This window comes from Centroberyx gerrardi, chromosome 23, assembly GCF_048128805.1.
Source record: "Centroberyx gerrardi isolate f3 chromosome 23, fCenGer3.hap1.cur.20231027, whole genome shotgun sequence".
Classification (NCBI taxonomy): Eukaryota; Metazoa; Chordata; class Actinopteri; order Beryciformes; family Berycidae; genus Centroberyx; species Centroberyx gerrardi.
In genome coordinates, this window is record NC_136019.1 from 11982512 (window position 1) to 12001073 (window position 18562).

General features: G+C 44.5%; 1 protein-coding gene across 2 annotated transcripts in view; it reads left to right on the forward strand.

Moving 5' to 3' along the window:
- The window catches only part of LOC139914361 (glucosidase 2 subunit beta-like), a 125332-nt gene extending 122841 nt beyond the window's left edge, over positions 1–2491 (forward strand). For both annotated transcript variants that reach the window (XM_071902661.2, XM_071902668.2), the window contains one exon: positions 1843–2491. In XM_071902661.2, the coding sequence (XP_071758762.1) occupies positions 1843–1980 (138 nt within the window). In that variant the 3' untranslated portion in view covers positions 1981–2491. The remainder of the gene's footprint in view (positions 1–1842) is intronic.
- The last annotated feature ends 16071 nt before the right edge of the window (positions 2492–18562 follow it).

Sequence of the window (18562 nt, forward strand, 5' to 3'; positions counted from 1 at the left end):
AGTCTCGGCAGAAGTCGTCCCTCATTATATCTGAAATGCTGAACCTCGGCTTTGCGCAGCGCTCTCTCTCTCTCTGGTGAAACACGCTTCTCTCTTTAGACTTCAGTAGGGGGACCGGTGATGTATTGTTTCAATGGCGGATATTGAGGTAATTCAAAGCCAGGGGACATGCGGTGCACCTTAAGACTCTCAGACATGGGGAGAGGTTCAGCCGGACCATTGAAGTTATTAATTAAATTCGAGGTGCAGGATAGTGACGATTGCGTGTGAAAGCTGTGAGTTTAGACTATTCTTATCCACCTGGCACCCTTTGTGGCTCTGTTCCCTATCTAACCCACTCTCTCCACATTATTTTTCAACCTTTATTTATCCAGAGAAAGTCGACACTTGCTCAAGCACACTTGCTCTTTTCCAGCAACGCCCTGCCTCGCATTCATATAGTTCCATATATTCACAGCAGGGAGCTGCCCAGTGCAGCTACAGTCTCCTACTAACAGCCACTTAGCGGCTCTATTGGAGCAGTTGGGGGTTAAGTGCCTTGCTCAAGGGCACCTCAACAGACACTACACTCTGGGTATCTGAACCGGCAACCTTCTGGCTCTCTCTGTGTGCTGTGAACTATCATTGTCTTGTATTACTGTTCTTTAGTAGGGATGGGACGATGTATCGAAATTCAATATATCGCAATACAACAATGTGACAATACGTATCGTGGGACAAAAAATATGAATCGCGATAGTAGCTTCATTTTATTCTGCTGCAGTAATCACAAATGAGACGGCTTCACAAGCTCTCCGTCCAAAAAATGAAATGAAAATAATTTCCTCTTGCAGGACAAGACAGTATCTTTCTATCTAAGCACCACTTTTCCAGCCTACCCCACTTCTGAAACGAAGGCTAGCAATGAATGAACGCACGTGAAGTATCTGGTAAAGCCACGCTTCTTTTGAAAGCGATAACACAGCTGAAAGTCAATCAGCGGCCCTGGTACCTGCAGAAATCCAAAACCAAACCACCAGTACACAGACACACACACACCCACGCACAAAAACACACTTTGTCTCACACAAACCGACACACACCCATTTAATACCACCGTATAACACGATACTAAGTGACACAACAAAAGGCACTATTTTTAATCCAAGTATGGGACAAAACTAAATCACTAGTTGTACCAGTCTGAAACTTCAGCACAATAATACCTGTCAGGTTCCTATCTCTCTCTCCCTCTCTCGCTCTCTCTCCAGGTGCCTTTGTTCGCTAGAGGGATTGTCTGTACAGGGTGCAGTATGATGTGAGGGGTTGCTATGGAAACCCCCTAGAAGTAAAATAAGTTGTTTTTCCCTTCCACTCTCTTGCAGAGGGCGTCAAAGTCACCTATTAAAGTCATGACAGTGGTAATCACATCCTAGCGTGTCCTGCTCACACATGGGGACCGAGGCAGCGATGTCCCATAACTCCACAGTGTCCCCGCGCCGCAGTATCACCTTGGCTCCCGTACGCTGCGATATTAGATAGGGCAGCGGCGAAAGATACTTCAGTCTCCACGTACTGTAATTTCATTTGAGGAGACCTGAATACGCTCGAGTCTCGACAAATCGCTGTGAGCGCCGCTGGTAATTTTTGCATAATTTTGTCATTTGCGGTGAATTTCCACTCCTTCATTTCCCACACAATCCCACAAAAGTATTACAATAAATGGTCACGCTTGGCAAGCCACTAAAACAAGAGGTAGGAGAGCGTCCTCGGTCGAGACAAAACCGACATGGCTCTTGGCTTAGGCTAGCAGCGTCTCCTCTCCCCACATCACCTCAACTTTTCTTTCTTGTGCTTTTCTAGGTCACACTGACATGCGGGACGGAGACAGCCTTGCGATCGGTGAGGGAGCCCAGCAAATGCCAGTACATCATGGACTTTCAGACTCCTGTGGCCTGTCAGCCGGTGCTAAAGCAGCAGGGCGTACACAGTGAACTGTGACCCTCCCCTCACTGGCCTAGCCCAAATTAGCTTTAGCCCTCCTAGCTAGCCTGCAGTGACAGACCGGGGTCCCGAGGGTCCCCCCTGACATCTGTGTTGTCACAACGTATACACTTCCAAGCAATAATTGCTAAGGTCAGAATCTGTGTTTCAATAACACTGTTCCTGGACTCTTTAAAATGTCATTAATTGTTAGAGCTTTATTTCTGTTACATGTTAATATTTGAGCTCAGCCGGGTGACAAGTTGTCATCACTTCTGATGTTATTCTTTTGTTGAGAACTGTTTAGTAAACATGATTTTAGTGTATCTCTCTTGTTCTGTGTGCATGTACGTTTTGTTTGGTTATTTTTAACACTGCAATATTTTCTTTATTAGGATTTACAGTTAAAGTCTATAACAAGGTTACTAGAGTGGATATTTCAAGTGCAGCTAGATCAAGTGCAGTATTGAATGACATTGCCAATAAAGTAATTGTTGTATCAAATAACTGCCCCAATCTTAATGAAAAATAAAAGGGGCTTGTTAGACTGCATCCTTGTACTTTATTATAGTGGCACTTTATGCTACTGCAATGCACTAATACTAGCCTTACATTACATTTAACTCTGCCTTCTTATGCAGCTGTTACCAAATTATTTTTGATTGGCAATATATTTCAAAAGATGAATGAATATGAAATATGAACCTTGAGTTGTGCAACCATGTTACCATATACCCAAAGTATATTGTACAGATATCACTATTATTAGTGATTTATTTTATATTGAGTACACAGTTTCTCAATTTCACAAAGTCAGTGTCTGTCAGTGTTAGCAATCTAGTTATTACTGTTTATGATGTTATTTATGATGTTATGTAACAGATTGTGGAGTTTCCACAGTAGAGTCCCTCTCCTCATTATGGAGTGGCTAAATCAACTGTTAGGTGTCCAACAGGCTGGCTGATACATCTCTTCCCTGCTGGGGCGGTCTGGGCGGCTGTTTGCCTGCTAGCAATGCAATGGCCTCAGGCTCTGCAGCCGAGGGACTGCTGCTTTTTATTTATCCGGCTTCAGCTCCCATCCACGCGTCGCATTTGATGGCAAATCTCACTATTTGCTTTCACCTTCGGTTTCCAGAATAATTGTCAGGTTTGTTGAAGGTGTCAAGCGGGTTGGAGGAAAGGTATTTGTGCATATATACACACGCTCCTCCGAAGCTCAACTCCAACATTTACTAGTGAAGGTTAACAGATTAGGTTTTGGTCATTTGTCAAAGTTGGAGTGATTTGCATTAACCAAGATGTATTAATACAGCAAAAATATGAAGCTACTATTGCACTGATTTGCACTAAGAACAAATCCAACAATTCAGATCTCAATTATAAACCTTTGAATGGTGTTTCTCTTGCTGGATTTGCCTCCTTAAAAGGCAAACACCCCAATCAATCAGCTTAATTGGCAAGACAAAAACTCAGTGTTTTGCTGCTGAGAAAGTAATCCGTTTTGACTCCCCATCAGGAAAGTTAACGTTCGTCTCCAGGGAATGACACACTGTCATTGTACACGAGTCTCTCCCTCATTCAACTGGGAGTTGCAAATTGTGCAACAGATGCCCAAGTTGATGTCAGCATCAAAAAAAAAAAAAAGCCTACACAGGCTCTTAACTCTACCAACAGCTGGAAATGCTGCCAATCACATGGAGAATGTCAAGAGCAGCACTCCTTCTGATATTGCAGATGGCACCATTGCATTATTGGCATCTGGGGAAAACTTTATAGTGCATCATTTCCATACGCCGACCCTTTGATGGTGTCTCATAAAGATTGTTTTCTGTACGAGGCAAGGGCAAAATCTACACTCCAAAAGGTACAGATTCAACAATCTGCATGGCATCAACCACTACTCACTGTGCTGAATGATCATCATGAGCTGAATTACTCGCACGCTTCACACCACACAGCGTGGGCTGGAACTACACTGGAATATTATGGTGTAAATGGCCAGGCGTTTTGGGGGAGGGGGGGGGGAAACGCTTTGGATTTCTGTAGTCTGTTTTTGAACTGACTGGCCATTGATGTGCTGCTAGAGATCAGAAAACGGAGTGAGGGAGTTGCAGGAAGGATTCAGTAGGGAAACTAAGCACAAGCTGAGCGCACACAGACACACGCGGGCACACACACTTACACACCTCCAGTCAGCACATTTGCACATGAAGGGGCAGGGATGGGAAGTCTTTCCACAGTTGAGCGTGGGCGTATTTGTGTGTTGACTCCAAATTGCTAAAAGGGCCCAGAGGCTTTATATTGCATTAAATCCCCGACTCAGCTTTGTTGAAACTAGTTCAGGGTACCTGTTCTCTGGAGTGGGAGACAGCGGGGCCTCGCCTGCCTGCCTGCCTGCCTGCCTGACTGACTGACTGACTGACTGACTGACTGGTTGACTGACGCCCACCACTATCCAACGCCGCTCTGCCTCTTTTGGAGATTGTTTTTAAGCTTCCTCCTTTGAAGGAAGGCCAGTTCTACCCCCGGGGTTGAGAGGGAAAAAAGGGCGCTGGCGTCGAGTCGGCGTGCGACAGTGACATCCATCTCCCTCGCGTCCCCACTTTTACTCCCATGTATTCAGTCACGATACTGACAGCGTGCTTCACAGTCAGCCTCTAGCCTACATATTTTTCAAATGGCACACTGTTTTCAAGGCGTTTGGCTTGTGAGAATGCAGTCCGACACGCAAAGTCCAACACACCCAGTCTCTGCTGGTCTTTGAGTGAAAAATGTATGTTGTGGAGAGCGATAGTACAGTATGGCTGTCTAAATATTACAATTGCTGCTGTGTGTGTATTCCAAATAAACTCAGGGCTTCTTTGGTCCCAGTACCTTACAAATAAATATGAGCTGAAGATATTTCAGGGTTTCATCTTATTGATTTAATGATTTAAGTATAATTTTAACAAAATTCTGATCCTTTTTGTTTTGCCTTGGAGAAGGTGATACCTCAAGCCATTGTTTGGCATGTTTTGCATTATTGAGGTTATTCAGATTGGCAGCTATTGTGTAGTACAATGTCTACCATATGGTTCCAATTTATTTTAGAATACCATAAGCACCTAAAAAACACACAGTGTATCACCACATCTGATGAAAATGTCATACTTTGTGAGCCACTTTTTTCTGTAAAGTTGCTGCATTTTGCCTTAATTAGAGTGTGTGACGAGCACTAGAGGAGGCTCTTCCACAGAGGCTGAATTCTAGGTTTACTGTGCAGTTTTTCAGGAAAAAATGAGATTACTGTCTCAATAATGGCAAAATATGTCTAATACCACTCTGAGGCAAGAACAACATAGGAACTTATGCCAAAAACATTGGTATTTTCAAGGAACGGCCATGCAGAACACAGTGGCTGCACACTAGCCAGAGTAGCATGTGGCTATAGGCCTCGGCATCACACTTCGCCTTAATCGGGAGGAGGGCTGGCTGCCACAGCGGAGGAATGGGAGAGAGCGAGAGAATTAGAGATGCAGATGAACAAAGAATAATATTGACAGGGGGATGGGAGAGCGAGGGGGAGGAAGAGAAAGAGATACACAGATAGACAAATAAACAACAACAAAAAATGACAGAGAGTGGGATAGCGCTTGAGGGAAAACTGCGCTTTGAGAGGAGGAGAGAGACAAACAGACCGAGAGACAAACCGACAGAGGAGACAACAGCGATGGGAGGAGCAGAGAGAGAGAAAGATGTGAAACTGGGAGAGGCGGCAGGGGAGGGAAAGGGGGGGGGGAGGTGGGGTGTATAAGCGGCGCTGCCTATCTAGTGGAGGGTGAGTGTTTGTGCTCTCACGTCGGCGAGTGAGGCTCAACACTTCCCCTGTGGAGTGGATGAGTGTAAGCGTGTCGCGGTTGGAGGCTGGGAGGCCGAGCTGTGATAGCATGTGGTTACCAGGGGCTTCCCGCAGTTGGCATCTCCCACTTAGTAGATGAGGCTGAGTGCGAGAGCGGGTTCGGGGAGGGAGCGTCACTGTTTATCCTTGGCATAAAGGGGCAATAAGTACGCTTTCTACTGGCCCGCAACGCAGAGTGACCATAATATATCTGCGGGGGTTTGTAGGGTTGTTGATCAGTACCAGTGACTCAACGGTTATTTTGCCAGCTGCTGAGATTTCTGGCTTTGGAAACTCACTTTTTGGCCCGTACTCTGGTTTGGATACATAAACTCCCTGCCCACCGGAGTGTTTCAATCCCCCCACCACCACCAGCTCGCATTTCCAACAGCTCAGCAGTGGAGTTCGGTGCTATAAGCAAGCAACTGTCACGAGACATTTCAGCCGCGAAGGCTAAAAAGCCTCGTTCTCAAGCCAAAAAAGAAAATGACCCAGCGCTATTATTACAGTATTTTGCATGGTGATACATTACTCACTTTCTACTGGATCTCTACTCTAATTAGCTAGCTTACTCATTATGTAACTTTATTGTTTGTGTGAATTATGGGCCACCATAATCCAAGGGGATGGGGGAGAGGTTGTGAGTTCTATGTTGTTCTATGTTGTTTGATGTTGTTGCAATATCTACTGGTCACTGATAGATACTTCAGTCAGGAGAGACTAGGATGAATGCTCGAATGAAAAACGTCACTTAGACGATTGGCTCTTTGAAAAAGAGAGGGAAGTGACGGCTAACTCTGATTGGTTCTCTGGAAAAAGAGGGAAAGTGTTCACCAACTCTGATTGGGTAAAGAGAAAGCATGAATGAATGAATGATAAGTAGTCTACCTGACTGAAATTGCGTAATACTTCACTTAATGCCCTTTAAATGGAAATTCTATCAATACCTGTATCTCCACTTCAATTCTTTTGCCATTTTGCATCCAATCCATCCATAATCAAACTTTGAACATATATGTCCATCCATCCATTTCACTCAGTTTGTATGATGCAGTAGTAGTGTATATTATTGGACAGAATGATTCTTATGCAGAATCCTGTGGACTGCTTACAACGATGCATTTGTTTCTTGGACCACGCCCAACAATATGAGAATTGAGGACACAGTTTTTTGCGGGGGCCTGTGCATGAATTCTGTAACAATTCTGATGAAAACAACCATCAATCAGCGGGGTTCCTGCCACTTTAACAGTGGTAGATGTTGGTGTGTCGGTGTGTATGTGTATGTGCGCGGTGCAGAATGTATGTATAACCTTGCAGATGACAATTTCAGCACTTTAGAGGAGTTCTGCTGCCTGAACCACCGGCACAATGTAAATAATCCTCGTGACAGACTGGAACTTGCTTGACAGCGGCAATCCAAACGGTTCCCTCGCCCTTCTGTGGCCGTTTCTCCCGGTGTAAATTGTTGTTTTTTTTCCCTCTTGTAGCCCCCATTAGGATGATAGATGAGAGGAGATGCAGAGGGGATGGTTAATCTTCCAGAGAGAGAAAGAATAGAGAGAGAGAGAGAGAGAGCGAGAGGAGGGAGGTGGAGAGCGGCGTGCCATGTACATAAATAAACAGGATGTTGGGATTTAGCAGGGAAATGTGGGAGAGGAGAAAGATTACAGTGATCGCAAGTCACAGATAGAGGATGGAAGGCCAAGAGAGGGAGAGAGAGAGAGAAAGAAGAAGAGGAGGCCTAACTGAGGAGATGGAAAGTGATTGAAATAGAACAACAAGGATAAGAGACGGAATGAGAAGCAGATTGGGATGAAGAAAGGAGAAGAAAAGAGAGAAAGTGGGATGCAGGGAGAGGGAGAGAACGCAGTGGGATCCTGGTGGGAGAGGGGAGGGGATTCTGGAGGGCTATATTGAGCTCGCTTTCTCCACAGGAGCTGCTTAATGAGCTCAGAGTTTGTAAGTAATTATTGGTTATCAACCTGATAATAGTCATTGCTCCATTTTGCGTTGCAGTTTCCACATACTTATACAATTATGGCAAATTATTACTGAAGCACAGTCTTTGCGTCGCTGTTTTGAATTTCAAACATGCAGCAACGGCCACGGCTGGGTCATTATTTTTGCATTACATAATATAGGTTACCAGAGGGGGAGAAGAAGAAGAAGAAGAAGAAGAAGGAAGAGGTACTGCGTTCTTCCGCTAAGCAATAAATGCGCTTGCAAGGGCAAACAATGAGGGAGCCCATTTTTCACGGCAATGCTATTTTTTTTCTTTTTCTTTTTCAAAACAAATACTGGAATTTCATTAGGGATAGCTGGAAAACAAATGCGGTGTTGTTGTGATTGCGGATCACATATTCAGGCAACCTCGCCACCTTTTCTCGCCTGTTCATATTTGCTCTCGTGGTCATCGCGCACGGCCGCACAACGGCCGCACAACGCCCCAAATAAAGATCAAATAAGCGGACCCCCCCCCCTCCCCTTTCCCTCGCTAAAGCAAATATAGATCCTCAGCGATGTGTGTTTGTACGCTGCAGGGAGGAGGGGGGGGTTGGGGGGGGGGGGGGGGGGGGGTTGGGGGGGGAGTAAGAGAGAGAGTGCAAGAAGAGGAGTGAGGAGGGGGGGGGGGGGGGGGGGGAGTGATAGGAGAGCGAGTGACTTGGCGTGCGCACCAGCCTCCACTGTGCAGGGAAGTCATCCATTTTAAAGCGCTGTAGCAGAGTACCTGCTAGCTTTTCATTACCAGGTGAGACACACTGATAGGATCTGAGGAGCCAGACGGATGGTCGGCCAGACGGACAGATGGCTCTCTGCTCCATTACCCAGGGACACAACACCGCATCGGACACATCATACTCTCTCTGTGTCACACGCGCACACACACACACACACACACGCTGGATTGTGGACAGACCATAGGAGGAGCGCTTGGTAGTATTAATACTATCAAGAGCACAAAGAGACAGCAACCAGCATTCATGTAGAGATGCATTATATACACCCACACCAGGGTGATCTACTAAAATGTGAAGAAATGAACACACTCACTGTAGTTTCAGCCCATGTGTGCCATCAATTTCAGATTCTGTAAATAAAAACAACCTCTTTAAATAATGAAATGCTTGTTTTTTTTCTTTTGGAAGGGGCATATAGGCTCTGGCTCGCGCTTTCATATGAGTGCAGACAGCAAAGAGACACCGTCACTATTCAGCTAAAATAGCAAGGAAGTCAATAGTGACTTTTCCCAGATTGTGTGTTGATGCAGTCATCACTTATACTGTAGCAACAGCAGTCATGATAAATAAAGCAGCCAACAACTGACTTACAACTGCAAAGCCCCGTGGTTGGCGCTTACCCAAAGCGCGCTTATCCGGCAACATATTGAGTTATGGAGCTACGGCGTCTGCCTTGCTTGTATGCACAGGCCATTGATCTCCGCCACTAGTGAAAAGTCTACACATTTGATCAAAGGTAGTGGAGAGTGGATGGCATTTTTCTAAAGCGAAAGACCAGCGATACACCTGAGGAAGGAGGAGGGGGGCGTCTCTTTTCTGCCGCGACAGATCTGGATCAAAAGTGCCTATTGCAGAATCAAAGTCAGTCCCATCAATATTTCATCATAGGAGAACCTGCCAGTCGTCGCATATACCGCCGTCTGCAACCTTGCTACATTTCCTTTCCTTTCCTTTGCTTTCCTTTCCTAGAGAATTCTTCCAAAAATATAGGCCAAAAATCCAGAAAGGAGGTATGTGTTATTTCTTAAATCTATCTATAATAAATTAAAATACCATTGTAAAATCACAAACCAGTATATAGTATGGGTTATAGGCCTCCTAACACTCTTATTTTCCCAGATTTGGGCGTTTACCATGATTATAAATGCCTTTAATCACAGCCCTATTGTCTAAATGAATATATCCTGATTACTTACAGTAACACTAAATCATGTTCATTTTAATGATTATTTTTTAGCTGATAGCAGCCGCATTGAATAACTTGTGTAGTGCTTAAATGCATTTTTTGGCGAATTGCCCCTTTAAATATTGCACAATCCTTGCAAAGAAACATGCAAGTTTCCCAAATACCCAAATGGGACTAAACGATAGTACCAGGCTAAAAATAGCTGTTTAATTTTTCTTCTCCTCTTTTCTTTTCCCTGTTGTCTAGTCTGTTAGGTTGACTGTCTTTTCTGTTTTATATATGGGTGCTGTTTTTGTTATTGCAAAACAATAAAAGAGACAACACAAGACTACCAAATCAGCTAAAGACCCTTCTGGGTAAACTTAACTTTAGATATTAGTGTTTCAAGGCGGCCTCTGCTCCAATTGGCCGTAACTTGGGGCAACTGGTTGCCTCTGTGAGACAATTAAGACACTCAAACAGCTTCCTATGAACAGTGCATGCATAGTGTGTATAGAGGGAACCTTGAACTGTTTCAGAAAATACCCAACCATCCCATGGCCTGAAAATTAAAATCTCTACTTTTAGTAAGCATAATAAAACATTAATACCCAATATGTCTACCTAAACTGTGTCATATACCCCATTAAGTTGTCAACATGTCTCCAGGTTCAGTATAATTAAGGCCAAATTATCTAAATGATACCTACAGATCCAACTCCTGTCTATATACACAGTGTATAATAAATTTGTATAATAAATGATATAATTTTGTGTTGCCATACACAAAAGATTAAGACTTGTGACGTGTGAAATATATGCAAATAAAACTCCAACAAGTTAAAAGAACTTCAGCCAGACAGTGTGTCATATTCATGAATACAACCCCAATGTGTCAGAATTTGGATTCTTCCTCCAATCCCAAAACGGGGAGGCAGCAACATTCACGCTGTGCAGAAACTAGGCTACACTGTGCTTAACATTGGCACCACACCGCCTAATACACGAAGAGGTTAAGCCAATGCATTCAGGCCGGCTCTTTCCCCCCACAACAGTATTAAGGGAGGGGAAGGGAAAATGAAACTTTGCATTATTTTTAGAAGGAAATTATGTCTCTGCATCTCAGTAATTATAAAGCAATTCAGAGCTGACTGATAGGCCTCCGGTTTACTTTTTTTCCCCCCCTACTCTCCGCGGCCTTATCTTTTCCCACCACAACTGCACAGACTCCTACATGCATTTTAATTTGGTAATTATCGAGTGAATTCTAAACACTAACCAAAAGGAAAGGCTGGCGAAAGCATTTAAAATGGGATTCAGCCACCAGTTCCCTACATTAACACAACTCATGCTTCCCCCGTTTTTTTTGATTAGGAGGATTTATTCAGGGTATTTATAGCCCCTATCTCTTTTGTGTCTGTTGGCAGCCGTGCCATTTACAGTGTTTTGCTCCAGTCGTTCGGCTGATTTGCAGAAGTGATAAACCAAGTAGTGTCCACAATGAATGAGAGAGCTGAATATAAAACATTGATATCATTGTTTAGGCTAGGGGAGCGCTGGTCAGTCTGAGCTAGGCTGGATACCATTGTCCACTTTAAGACGGTATTCACTCCTTGGCTCACAGACTTGCATTGGTAATGTAATACAATAAAGAATGCTCTTGGAAAGCTGAGTTTGCAGATTGTTATTTGCTTTATTTTTTACCCATAGACTGCATCTCAGTATGGGGGTAAAAAGAAAAAAAAAAGTGTTGTTTGACAACCTTGGTCCCAAAGTTATTTTTCAGCAGCTAAAATAAATGGATACATAAGGAGAGAGCGAGAGAAAGAGTGAGAGGGGGAGGCGAGGACCTCCCCACGGACCCCCCTGTCTCCAGGCAAGTTTTTCTCTTGTTTGATGGAGCTCAACAGACAAGAGTTTTCCCACTGAGGCAAAGTTAAGGGGAAGCAACAACTACAGTGCCATGGGTGAAAACATCTCGGCTCGCAGTTTACCGAATCTGTTGCAGTGGAAGAGAAAGCAAAGTCGCTCCATTTCGGCTCTGTTTAAGAGGTCTTGGAGGCCGATGGATCCGTTGCTTTCATGTCTGTTGAAGCCGATCGGCTCTCGATACCTCGGGTTCTTCCGTTTTTATGTAGTCTTCTCTGACTGGAGCGCGCATCTGCTGTCAGTTGCCTTATCTATCTAACTTCAGCAGTGGTATGCAGCTATCTAGTTGTACTTTTATTCCAGTGTGACAGAGCAGAAAGCACTGAAAGGCGTGTCTCCACCGGGGGGGGGGGGGAAACCCCATTGTGATAGATGAAGGGACTTTAACACTAAATCTATGTGTCATATCAGCGTCAAATCAGATCTGTTGCCTGACATTCCTCTGAAATTGGTCACTGCTACATCGATTGGCACATTCGGGGTTTGATCAAGCTGGAGATGACCGTAATTCAGCCAGATGACGATGTCTCTCTGCATGATTTCACATTGTCTCCCAGTACAGACAGATACCCTCATCCCTCTGTCCTGTCCTTCTCACTCTTCTTATCTCTTATCCTCTCTCTACACAGCTATGATTCCCTATCCTTATTCTTCCTCCTGTCCCTTCCTCTGTCTTCCTCTCTCTCTCTGTGTGTCTGTGTCTCTCTCCCTCTCCTCCTCCTCCCTCCTAGGTTAGGTTTGCAGCCTAGCCCGTGGGCCCAGGGATGTTGTATTAATTAACTCGCCTCACTGCACTCTCATCAAGCTGCCGGTAAATGGCCCCGCTCCAAGTTTCCCTCCCGGAGCGCACCAAGATGGCAGCATCCGTAAACAACTTCAAATTTACGGTACCGCAGTCACAACAGCGAGGGCCCTGCTACTGCATACAGTGAGGGAAGGCAGGCTGGAGCGTGCAATTCAAACAGAGAGCCTTGCTCTGCACGGCGCTGTGTGGTTTAATATGTAAATGCATTTTCGTTAGACTCAAACTGCCATTGCAGGCATCTTTTTTTTCCCCCTCTACCTCTCCGACGTTTGTGATTTGCAATTGCCGCTCGGAACAAAGTGCAATCTTTTTTAATGTGCACTGCAATAAGGAATGTGCCTCTTGCTCAGCGGTGGAGCAGTCATAAACAACTTTGTATACCTTTTGTTATTATGTGGCATGATTAAAATGGGTGCAAATCTTTGTCAATATTAACATGGTTGACAAGCAGCCATGCAAATGACTTTGCTCCTCAGAGAGAGTGCAGACTGTAATGAGGTAAATACTACAGTGTGTTTCTCTAGCTGGGATGTCAGAAGAATTTGAGCTGGGCTGCTGAGGAAACTCAAGGTGGGTAAATACGCCCCCATTCCCAGAGGATTCCCAAGCCGCAGTTTATCTTTGATTAGCCGCAATAAATAATAAATTCAATCAGATTGGAAGTTTTAATAAAGTGTCTTGCCAGCAAAAACTACCTAATTAATACTAATTAATACCCAATACAAACTCATCTATCCTTTTCTTTCCCATAACCCGCAGGAGAGCAGTTTACCTCAGTAAGGCAATAATTTGTGTTTGTTCAATAAAGCTTTGAGGATATCTGCTTTTCATTTCTTTCTGTTCTAAAACACACAGCTGGATGTTTTCTGATGATAACACATTAAAACCCAGTTCATAATAAATCCATACTCAGTTAAAATACCTATTTGCAGTATCCAAAACACCTTTCTTTGCAGATTCAGAAAGCCAGATGATTTATGTTTTACCTCCAGTGTTGTTGGAACAACACTTCCTTCAGATGTTGGGCATCTGAAATGCAGCGTGCTCACGCTGAATTCAACCTGAGCTGATCAGGAGCATCTCACTGAGACGCACTAAGCTATAAAACCAAGTGTGACTCACACTAACAACAGGGCAACACAGCAGCTCTTCATGCTATAGGCCTAGCACAGAAATACCATCCTAGCATCATCCATAAGCAACGATCTGATGTTTTGTTTTGTGGACATAGCCTCTCTGTGTGTTCTCGCTCAGAGGCAGCAGTGGGCGAAAATAGGCCTCGCACAGACACACCCAGAAGAGAGTCAAATCAAACATCGTTATTCCCTGGCTAAATATTTTGAAGAGATCTCATCTCTACTGGCTGCAAAGGAAATGAGAGGCGAGGCGCTATTCCTGGTGCGCTCTGGTCATCCTTAAATCAGGCCTTATTAGAGATGAAAGCAGGGAGAGACACTAGCAAAGCAGCCACCAGCTATTCCTCCCTCTGCCTACCACACATGTAAACACAGATATGCAAAACTCACGCACGCATGCATTTATGTATGGGCACACACACATAAACATGCAGCATACATCCAGAAGCGTAACACAAACAAACTGATAGCCACACTCTCGCTCATGCTGGGCATTTCCTTCATCAAGGCCTCCATACTCCAGCGAGCGCCCCGTTCCTCAAAGGCACATATCAACAGACACAGTGGGAGGGCTGCAATCCATAAAGAGTGTCCGGCGTGTCTGTGCGATGAGGGAGGGTGTGGAAAAACATATATACGTAATATACGTATGCCTCTCCTCTCCTCTCGCCCGCTTCGCGTCTCCTCGCCCCGGGCCCCGCAATTACATTTTTACAGGGGCGTGAGAGCGCCGTGGAAGAGAAACGGAGCGGTCGCTGGGGGGCGGGCAGGGAGTCACGGGGGCCTCGTGGCATCAGAAGTGCACGAGGGACGAAAACCAGCAAGGGAGACACCGTGGAGTCGGGTTATTTACCTGCATCTCAGCCGCCCACCTCCCCATTCTACTGTGTTTACTTTATGGGGAAATCGTTCCGCCATCGGAGCTGGGAAAGCACGATTGGCTGCTACGATGCGTTTCGCGAAGCCAAAGTCACCGTGGAGGGGAACTGAAATTACAGGAGTAAACCTGACACCATGGAGGAGAGGTCGCCTCCCATTGTCATTCATACGGTTCGCCTGCATACGCTGTGCAGGCGGTAGAGAAATGGCCAGAGCTAACAGCAGCCCCTCTGTCTCTCTGCTGTTGCGAAGGCAGAACCTGACACCCGTGTTGCGTCTGGCTGGAGCTGCTGCACAACGGGAGCGTGATTCTCCTTTCCTGCGCCTGTTGCGATTTCTTGGGGATTTTGCATTTGAATGCTGAATAGAACGCCGGTGACAGGGAGCGGTCTCACAAGCCGAGCTCAACAACATAATAAAGGGAGAAAGGCAGAACAGTATTTGTAGTCACAAACATGAGGGTTTTTTTTTCCATGATTGCTCATAGAATAAACATTAGATATGGATATGGTATTCTTCCAGTTTAATCAAGTTCAGAAGTCCTGCATGTGGAATCATGAGTGAACAACCACAGCAGTTGTTGATGCTTACAGACCATAGTAAGTAAGCTTTGATCTAGCAGCTGATTTAGCCTGGTTGTGTCCCCAGCTCTTCTCCTACAAGGACAAGAGGAAGACCTGCCGATAGCAATCATTGGCAGAACCGCCTCTGTCCCTGAGATGAGGGCCGGAGTCCACTGAGTTGTTTTCCTCCCAGCTGAAACTCATCTTTGATTTCCAAAGTCAACAGTCAGAGGCATGGATTTCCTCTCTGTTCTCCTCAGACTATTGGCGGGAGCTGAAGAAAGGAGAGAGAGAGAGAGATAGGGGAGGAAGCTATGTTTTGTTGATTGCCGTCCTTGTGCCGGCGGCCTGCCACAGCCGCTATTCTCGGGGCTTGTTTTGCGTGGGGGGTGAGAGAGAGGAGAGATTTTGCCGTCGCAGTGCGAAATGAGAAATGACACGCTTTCCCCAAACGTGGCGCCTCATCGGCCTGTTATGGATTAGTTAAGGCTGTTATTCTAATCTGCACCCCTTTTCTTCACTGCCTCATTATGGAACGGAGGTGCCAAGGCCTCATAGGGAGAGTAACATGGGGCCCTGTTAGCAGCCGTTAGGAGAAGATAGATGATGCCTCGTCGATGGAAGTCAGCGCTGATCTGACAGGGCTGGAGCAAGCCAAGCTTCCACCATTTTTGATGTAAGCGTTCAAATCCAATCACTGAACGTCTTCGACGGCGGACTGGAAGAAGTAGGAAGACGTCAGAACGAGGTCCTGTGCCGAGCCGTATGCCAGTCTTGATGTACAACAAATGGAAAGACGATGCAGAGAAGCAGTGAACACTGTGAATTACAGTAAATCCAAGCCACATGGCATCAGATAGTGGGGAGAGAGGGAGAATTCAGCAAAATCCTGTGACAAATTATGCATACAGTGTTATCACATTAAAAATTCTATATTATTCTCTTGACCTTCAAGGTTTAATTAAATTAAAGTTGGTCAAAGTGGAATTCTGTGATACACTACTTTAACTCCATTTCAGTGCTTTCAACTTTGCCATTTTCTCATTTGGATGTGCAATCAACAAGGATGGTTGATCACCACTTATCCTCTTAAATAGACACGTGTGAAATGTCTAAACCTTTGTCAAAAAGAATATTTCAGGAGGTGCTTGATGTAAAAACCTGACATAGAGAGAGGGTACTTGTGAATTTACCTGTGAAGTATTGGTGACACTTTGCCATTAAAAGGATCATATAAAAGGCACATAAAGAACCACTATTCATCCACTCGACGCCAATCAACTTAAAGCCCTTTTCATTTAAAATGTTCAAGAGCATTCTACCGGTGGATGAAAGACATTGTTCTGCAGAGGACAAATATTCAATGAACAGCTGTGCAGCGAGCAGACAATGTAAATCAGATCAGCTTGAGGATTGAGATGAAGTGATGGCTGCTCTAATAAAGGCATGAATAAAGGGAACATAAATAATACCGCAACGCTGTGAGGATGTTGCCATGTCAAAGGAGGAATTAAACAAGTGCGGTTTTATAGTAACTAACAGTGTGCAGTATTAACAATGTCAGATCTTCAATAATGTGGAGAAGATTTCTGGTTTAGCACATCTTAGGCTGCTGTTCCAGGCTGTGAGCCATGAGACTGGGAGCAGGATACACCCTCCAAAGTAGAGACAAAGAATTGAGCCAATATGCGTTTCTACTGGAGGCAGATTCCGGCTCTTAAGTGATAAAAAATCTCTGCATACTTAAATCGTGATGTCTTCTTTGTCTTACTCCGGATCTGTTACCTTACTTCTGGTATCTGTTACCACTGACTTGGCTTCCATTTCACATTCAAAGCAGAGGGCAAAATAAAAATGTCGGCTTAACAATAGCAACACCAGCGGGCATGGCCAAGTTTTCAGTAAAACTTTATTATTCTGATGTTACAAGTGCTCACATTCAGAAGCAAGGCCTTACAGCTGAAAAATGAACATGGAGTGGAAGTCAGGGACGACTTCAACTCAAATGGGGAGTGAAGGAAACCAAGCGACCTTTCTCCTTTGTCCCTTTCAGCCGCCTCGCTCAGCCACAGTGGTGTAAGATTGAATGACAGATGGATAAATAAGTCGCAGGCTTATTGGTTTCGAATGCAATTTTACCCCCAGGATCCTGGCAGCGAGTGCCGCTTGGAGGTGATGCCAATGAGTGCGCACACACGCGCTTCAACAATGGGCAATTAGCTAGCACTCTGTTTGGATGGTGTTGTGTTTGGTGTTATCCCATCGATGTGTTTTTTTTTCATATGTCAGTGCCACCAAGATTTCTTCACAACCGTTTGAGAGCCATGAAACCACAAATTTGAATGCTGTGGATGGCTGTGGGACAATAATCAATTTAATTATTCATTAATTGTTTCATAATGTAGGCGTTGTGAAGCCCTTTGAGACTATCTGTGATTAAGGGTTATACAAATAAACTTTGTGGACCCTATGATTACAACTGACCTTGCTCTACATATTTGTTCTTTGAAGACTATGGGTCGGTCTGTATCTGTCAATCTGTCTGTCTGTCTGCACGATATCTTAGGCACGGCTGATCTGATCTGGATGAAATTTAGGAAAATGATGCACTACTCACTACTTCAAAATGACACCGATTAGCCCCAGTGAGCCGCTACATTGCTCATTCTCCATATGCGATAACTTGGATACCAACTTGGTTAAATGATGCATCTCACTACTGCGAGAATTACAGGTCAAAACTAGGTGTAATATTTGTATATTACAGTATATATATACTGTATACTGCCAACAGTATATATACTATTGCCTTGTTCTCAACAGGACCGTCAAAACCTACCATTTTAAGTACAAAAGTTCTGAAGGCTTTTATAAAAATTTGTAGCTGCATCAAATTTCTTACGATCACTGCATACGTGAGCAATAACTTGTCTAATCATCATGAAACTTGGTACATAATTAGAGTACAAGTGAGGACTATGTCTGGAAAAGCATTTTAATATCAGCCAATGGGAAATACCACAAATGGCCACAAACTGTTCAACTGAAATTCTCACTAGGGTCAAGTATTCAAAGTATTTCGTGCAGCATGGATTGCTTTATGTAAAACTTCGCATTGGCATCAGGCTTCTATTTTGAACGTGGATACCAACATTTCATGGAGTTAACCCAGTGCATTTGTGGGTATGCAGAACGCTGGTGTTCCGACTTTTGCTTTTGTGCTCAAAGTACAAACTTCCTATCATTAACCAACTCGTATTATCCCATTTGTCTGAGCATGAATACAAGCTCTCAAAATGCGTAGTAAGAGAAACCATGAATGATAAGGGCCCTTGTGGCTCTTCTGTGCTGAAAAATCTTATTGACAGGCGGATAGGTGCACACTATAAATGAGCATAATAGAAAATCCGGTGTGCCATAAATCACATCAGCAGACAGGCCACATGCAAATGTGTTTATGGGCATCTGCTGACATCAGCAGCGCCGGACCAAATTTACCGGCA